General features: G+C 38.5%; 1 protein-coding gene across 6 annotated transcripts in view; it reads left to right on the forward strand.

Annotated features, from left to right (window-relative positions):
- The first annotated feature begins 2322 nt into the window (after positions 1–2322).
- The window catches only part of Mtap (Methylthioadenosine phosphorylase), a 6307-nt gene continuing 863 nt past the window's right edge, over positions 2323–7766 (forward strand). Inside the window, exons 1-4 of one of the 6 annotated variants that reach the window (XM_086981307.1) lie at positions 2323–2464; positions 3837–4032; positions 4490–4736; positions 5001–5879. In XM_086981307.1, the coding sequence (XP_086837433.1) occupies positions 3937–4032; positions 4490–4736; positions 5001–5347 (690 nt within the window). In that variant the 5' untranslated portion in view covers positions 2323–2464; positions 3837–3936 and the 3' untranslated portion in view covers positions 5348–5879. Of the gene's footprint in view, positions 2600–3836; positions 4033–4489; positions 4737–5000; positions 5880–6491; positions 6588–6937; positions 7121–7402; positions 7731–7766 lie in introns of those variants that run through there. The other 5 variants (XM_022792559.2, XM_086981308.1, XM_022792558.2 and 2 more) reach the window with 5 other exon arrangements.

Below are 7766 nucleotides of genomic sequence, written 5' to 3' on the forward strand. Positions count from 1 at the left end.
GGTTTTATCAGAGCAGAGCGAGTAGGTCCAACAAGAAAGCTAAGTCTTTTTCAATATATATATATATATATATATATATATACTTTCTGCTTCGACTGCAAGATTTTCAAGATATTTTGAACACAGTTGCGTTGACCTTTGTTTAAAGTACATGTCACCGGAAATGTTGCGACGTTCGAAACTACGCAATTTTTATGAAATCCTTTCGAACAACAGCACTTAGCACTGCTTTAATAATCGACAGTGATTAATCCACCATTAGAAAGCTCAAGTAACAATCGTCGATGGCAGCAACAACAGAAGCAATGAGATCACATGTCTCGTTCTCTTTCCGGACAAACAACCTGTTTTCGAAAAAATAAGCCCAGAGGTAAATAGTTGTCCATTAATCGTACAAACCGTGATCACATCCCTTTCTGGGAGTGCACTTTATCTGTTAGCTTGAGCTGTGGCTCTACGCAATAAAACTAAGGGGTCATTTTGTCCTGTGACACCCGGCTTAATCTGTTCGCAAATATTATTACTAGTTGTAATAAATAAGAAGCAGCAGTATGGTTAGTGTACGTGTGGAGAATCGATTCAATGTGCACTTCGAAGACAATGGCATGGTAGTGATAGTGTGTCTTTATACGCCCATTGATCTTTTGAGATACAATCTACTAAATACTTTTAATCTCTTGATGCGTTCAGTTTGTAAGTTGTGATTTGAGTTTGATAAGTGGGTTAGTCTAGAGCTAACATTTTGTTCTAACAGCTGTTAATTTTTAAATCAATCACTCCAAGGCAATAACTCTTCAGTGTTTTTTTTACTAGTAATTTTATTTATTCCCCTCACAACGTTGCCTTAGTGCTTGTTTACTCGTTTTCAGGCGTTGATTTGGCAGTTAATTTAATGTTTTTGTTGGAATATTTACGACTCTATAATCCCAATAAAGCATTTAACTTATAAATTATAAATTAATGAAAAAAAAATAAAACTCGAAGAAGTTTTTCTATGAAGTTGCATCACATCAGATGTGCCTTCTACAATTTATTAAAAGAATATGCCGGAGATCGAACAAATCAACGAAGGTTGTATACTTAAAATATATTGTTCAGGTGCCTCGAAAGCACTGACAAGGTGCCGATGATGTTTTTTTTGACTATAATTATAAGGGCATGATGTTAGTATTCCTTGTGACTCTACAAAAGACATTTTCATCAACAAGTATTATGAGCATAATAATCGAAGGTATATACGACACAGCTTAAATATTTGCTTGTGTTGTCGCTAAATCGGATCGACGGTGGCACCATTTTTACCATCTGTCTCCATTTTCTTTTTAAAACATTTTTGCTGTTGGTTCCGTATTTTTGAGGTGTTACTTGAGTAGCAGAATCGTTGTCTTACTTGACACGCCTATGAAATCCTATCTCACTGAGTACCATATTGCATAAGACCTTTCGGTTCTCCATCCAGTTTTTTCCGCTTACTTTATGCTTTAGCTCTATGAAAAATTTCAAAATATTACAGAGAGTGAACAAGGAAATAAAAATTCCGCAAGTACTTGAAAAAATGAAAAGCGGCGTATTCAAATAAAACGGAGCGAAAATTATGAAGTAATGAAGCAAATAAAAATTGTGCACCAGTGGGAACGAAAATTTGTGTGGCTTTTTAATTTAACCATTTAGTCATGGGAAAGTGGAGATTCGAAGGGTCAGAACGTGAAAGTTTCGTTGTAAGGGCAGGCTTGTCAAATAAAATGGTATAAAAATAGATACCGAATAAAAGAAAGTCTTCCACTGATGTTCAGCCTTTGACGTCTCTTCGTTTTCCGGGTTTTACGTCTGATACCGCAGTTAGGTACACTAAAAGGCCCTTATATCCTAGCAGGAAACGAAGTGTTTCTGCGCCTAGTTCGTACCTACATCACAATGTGTCCTTCATATCAGGAAGCAAGTAGGTTACCCACTAAGCTATTACGGGGACAGCCTTTTAAATTTAGAAGTACACAATTAAAGAAACAAAAATAAGGCGCCCCAAGAATGAAGCAGACGACGGTGTGTCTCACCCTCTACTTCTACTGTCGTTATCGCACTATCGAGGATGAAAGAACGATGGTTGTCAAAACGGAACAGCACGTTTATGACGGTATTGACGTTAAATGCCATTGACGACAGCTTAATGATATTAGGAATAATAATGAATAATGATATTAGGATGCGAATCGACGGAGCAGACAAATTTTAGTTAAACGTGAAATCAAAGCGAAAGCATAGAACGTTTCATGTGGTTCCGTGGAACCGCGTCACTATCTATCACTAACAGCATTCTATTGGGTGGCGGGAGAAGGACTGGTAAACCCCGTCGGACAGCTTTAGATGCGCGAGAGCAACTACCAGCCGTGGTTGGAAGGTGGACCAGCAACTTGCTGATTAACGAACAGCCAACAGAAGATATCCATTTGACAAGAAACAACGAAAAGTGAGTAACCGACTAAAAGGTTGTCCTTTGCTGGATTGTTTGTACGCGCGGTTCGATTGTAATTACACAGATTTGCAGAACATTTACCACCCTTCATTCGGCTGTCAGCAGTCAAGCGTCACCATTGTAAAGATCGTAAGTGAATTAATAACAGATTTTTTCAGATTCTAGATATCTAATCTTTCATTATTAATTTATTTTTGTGCACTCATGTAACACCATGGGTTTTGTATAGGAGTGAAAATTTGTAATAGAGTCTATAAGTGAAAACATTAAATGTATTGAGAAGGACATACGAATGGCTGAATGAATGAGCTTACGATAATAATAGAATCTGCTAATTGTATAGACCATATGCGATTGGATAGGCTATCGTAAATAGCAAATTACTGTATTAATTATCGTTATTATGAATAGCAAATTCCTAAGATATTTTCATTTTGTTATTGAGATTGTCTTCGAGAGAAGCTGTTTTCACATGTAATATTAGGTATATACAGTTGATAGGTATAACACCTCTAGTAACACTGGAAGTTACCAAACGGCCTTGCATGTGGACTTGGCGATTACCACATTACCCTTAGAGATGCTGTGTTGATTCCAACGTGTTCATCCCAATAATCAATGAAAAATTTTTTTAAGACAAAAGATTTTGGAAATAAAAGTACACTCGACGGCTAGTAACACGAAGTTACCAAACGGCCTTGCATGTGGACTCGGCGATTACCACATTACCCTTAGAGATGCTGTATTGATCCCAACAACGTGTTCATCCCAATAATCAATGAAAAAATTTTTTAAGACAAAAGATTTTGGAAATAAAACAAAGTACACTCGACGGCTGCATTGATCAGATTTTTAGCTTTCGACTCTCTATAGCTATCAATTTTAGTAGCACGACGTTTTTCCGGTTGATCAATTGGTCTGTTTTTGTCAGTTATGAAAATCTTAGTGAATCTGTCGTTAGGCTGCATGTAAAGCTTCTAGAGAGATTGCTTGTATTATCACGACTCCACCCTTATAGTTAAGTCGCTAGTTCCCGCTGGCAAGGACTGGACAGGCCTGACTCGTTTTGTCGCTATCGGCGGAGGAGGAAATGTTGTCTGCTTGCATGTTGTTTTTGTTGTCACTCGTATGTGTGGCGGGCGTTAAGCACGACCGTTTTGATTGAACAGCTTGTTTGCCAGCTTCGGTGCGGTCTTATCGTTTTGTTCAGTCGTCTAGCTGCACTGTAGAGCTGTGGGCGTTTACATCGACATTTGGTTAGGTTGTTGTAAAAGGTGTCTGCAGAGACTGCTAAGTTACAGCTTTTTGTGCTCTGTGTTCCGCGAAATTTTATGGGTACATCGTGGTGCGCTTTCGAATGTAAAAGAACATGTAGGAACGGCCACGTGCTATTATCCAATACTGATTGCACAACGGTAGAAGGGAAGGTAGTTATTTATGAAAAGAAGGCATAAAAAGTGATCAGGATGGTTATCGCGACGAATTTCGAGCCGCCCACAGAGGGCATACGACACCAGGTGACAGATACTCAGGCGTTGATTCGGAACTCGGATTTTGGCAAGGTGAGAGTCACGTCTGGTCATATGAACCAGAAGATATTTTAAAACTACTACAAACAACTCTATATATAATACGAGTTTACAGGATAAACTTCTGTTAAGTAAAAACAGTTTTTTATAAAATTTTTATAAAATAGCTAGTCATCTTGTAACACGTAAAACTATTTCCATTTTTCTTAGTGTATTTACTAATCAAACGGTGACGCGAAATAGTTGTTTCAGTCGGAGTAGGTGATTACACCGCTACTAGACTATGCACTAGTGTGTGGTAGTTTAAACCAGACTGGTAGTACAATATCCTGATGTTGTATTATAAAACTACATAATTCGTCGTGCGCTTGACGGCATGACAAAGCGCTAAGTGATAACATAATTATAACGTAGCTTACAATGGAAATACAATGAAACGCAGTCTCATTCTGTAAATTAAAAAAGTCACTAATTGATGCTTCTATTTCAGGGAACGCTATATATTAGCGAAGGCAGACTGTGTTGGTCAGGTGAAAGTGGAACAGGATTTTCTCTTGAATATCCTGCTATTCAACTTCATGCTATCTCTCGAGACCCTTCAGTAGCTCCGCGACCCTGCTTGTATCTTCTTGTGGAGGGAAACTTACTAGAAGCGAGCTCCAACAACGAAATATTCCGTCGAAACTATCCGCAAGAACAGGGCGCAGAGAACGGCGGCGCGGGAGGTTCTGGCAATGGTAGAGCTTCTATGAAGTTGTATGCTTACCAGTATAGGGTTTCATCAATCTGTTGCTCTTAGGTGTTACGTAAGCTTATGAATGAATGTACGATTGTCAACCATGTTCTTCCAGCTAATCCTTAAAGTTTAATTCACTCATAGACAGTAGGCTATTGCAATGCAATATATTATTTATGTTTTTATACAAAATAGGGATCACCGCGAAATGCATTATTTCGAAATCTTGATTTCGCATTTCATCCGCTGTATGCCGCCGTTACAGGGGTAGTTGTATCAGGAGAGGAATCAATTGAAAGCATTGATGAAGACTTAAATGATGGCAGCTCATCAATTGACAGCACCAGTCAGACAACAGAGGTTCGATTCATTCCACCCACAGAGGAGTCGTTGCCAGCTATGTACGCAGCCATGTGTCACTGTTCAGCACTTCATCCAGACCCCACCGAACAGGGCGATGAGGACTCTGCTGCTGACGATGTGAGCGGCGAAGAGTACGTTGCTGAAGGTGCTGAGCAGGATCTTGGCGCTGTCCATCATACCCAAGATCGTAGGGCGAACAGGGCCCATGAGGATGAACATATGGAGGGACAGTTTGATGACGCCGACTGAAAAACATAAGGGAGCAGCATTAATTTGGCTAAACCGGACACGGGACGCTAGACATTTCGGCAAGCTGAGTCCTCAATTTGTGTCCATAAGAAAATCTTTGTAGTCTAGATTTCGAAAAGGATGCGGTACAAGTACACTTTGTCGAAGAACATTGTTCTGTGTATAGATGTTGTACATTATCAACGTGGCATCGCGGGTAACCATCTTAGGCATGTTGTAACTTTCTATCGCTAAAAGTGCATGAATGTACGTATGTCAACGCCTGTCGATCCATATTGTTTCATGAGCATAGTTGGCTTCGCGAACACTGATCCATTACGTATTGTTAGAGTGTCCAATGTATATATGCGCAGTTACAATTCGAAGGAATTACAAAAACTTTATATCCTCACTTAGGTGCTGGTGAATTTAGTTCACCGAGTTTCACTCAAGACCATCTAGTATATGGATTCGACGAAAGCACCTATACAAACAATTATACGGCAATTTAGTACATAAATAAAACACTGTCACCATATGTAGAAGACAACAATGCTTTTGTGCTCATTCTTACTCAGCTTTGTATGCACATTTCGTATATCTTATATTAGCTGTGGAACGCAAAGCTACTTTTGCACATAGCTTAAATTTAGAAAGATAATCTGATCAACTTCACGTTCAGCTCACACCAACCTCCAGAATAAGGGCATCGACATAAGTTGCTTTTTTGTTTTTCCCCAAGGGAATTGTTGCATTGGATTAAACCATTTTGTTAAGTGCCTCGCTTTGTAAAACCAACTGAATTTCTTAATTCTGGACTTGCGGATTACGAAAAAGTACATCAAGTATATTTATACAATAAATTAAATCATTTTAATAATTTTGACAATGTTAGTTTCATTTGTTCGATTTAATTAGAAACTTGTGGTTTCAAAATAGTGCATGGTCATCTTTGAACGTTCGGAAGTTTATCAACACGAAAATCATTCGTATGAGCTTAATGTGGATAAATTAACCTCCTACGAATGATTTTCGTGTTGATATATATATAAATGGAGATATAGATATACCTGAGTTAACGTTGAATTCATTTTGAAGTTTCGATTTCTTTAGTTAAAACTGTAAAATACTGATCTGATATAATATGAAATCTGTCGTATTTCAGATGGTGAAAATAGGAATTATTGGAGGCTCCGGTCTGGAGGACCCGGAACTGCTTAAGGAAAAGGTGGAAAAACAAGTCGACACTCCCTACGGAAAGGTAACGTGCAGCGTTTTGTTCATAGATTGAAATACGTGTGGCTATGTTATTATTAAATTATAGCACTTATCATGAGCATAATCGGGGTGTCTTGCCACATGAAGAACGTAGGTAATAATTACCTAAAGCTCGTTTATTTTACGAAACCTGTTACCGACCATCAGGGTTTCGAAAATTTAACTCGGTTGACATTGAAAAGAAAATCTATGATTTAGGATTCTAAAAATATTCTCTGTTGAATACATATGAAAAATGAATATATTCTATTAGTATTCAAAAAATTTATGGTTTGAGCAATTAGGCAAAAATTGGATGAATTTAATGCCTCCTTATTTGTTCGATATATGTAGCCTTCGGACGCGCTGATCTCTGGGAAAATTGATGGGATCGACGTAGTGATACTTTCTAGGCATGGACGCCGCCACACGATTAATCCAAGTAATGTTAACTATCGCGCAAATTTGTTTGCGCTCAAACAGGAGGGATGCAGTCATATACTCGTAACCACAGCATGTGGCTCACTGAAGGAGGAGGTACGGAAAAAAATCAAATTTAGAAATCATTCTAAAAGTTGAGGAAGTACATTATATACGTAACAGCTGGAAGAATGAACTAATTCACGTGAAGTTCTCGGATCCAATGTAATAAATCCTAACCAAAAAAGTATTAACTAAAAATCTGTTCAGGTAATGACATAAAGAAAAAAGATGACGAATTGAATTTCCAATCCACTTGTTAATTGTTTGTTCAGAAAAATGGGCTTGTCAATTAAACATGTAATCCGTGTATCTTGCAATCTGTAAATGTTTTTATAGGTGCGTCCAGGAAATTTTATGACGCCTAATACATTTATCGATCGGACTTACCGCCGCATTCAGACGTTCTATGATGGTGAAGAAGGTGAGGGTCGCTTTAAAGGTGTCTGTCACCTTCCCATGACAAAGCCGTTCTGTGAAACTCTGTCCAAATTATTGTCAGAGACAGCAGGTGAACTGGGCTTGACTTGCCACCCTAAAGGCACCGTGGTCTGTATCGAGGGGCCTCGTTTTTCAACAGTCGCGGAATCTAATGTCTTCAGACAATGGGGTGCCGATTTGGTCAATATGACAGTCGTTCCCGAAGTCGTGCTTGCCCATGAGCTTGGTACGTGTAATTGTTGAGTATTTCCGTAATATTTCT

The sequence above is a fragment of the Varroa destructor genome, unplaced genomic scaffold (assembly GCF_002443255.2).
Source record: "Varroa destructor unplaced genomic scaffold, Vdes_3.0 BEIS01000002.1, whole genome shotgun sequence".
Lineage (NCBI taxonomy): Eukaryota > Metazoa > Arthropoda > Arachnida > Mesostigmata > Varroidae > Varroa > Varroa destructor.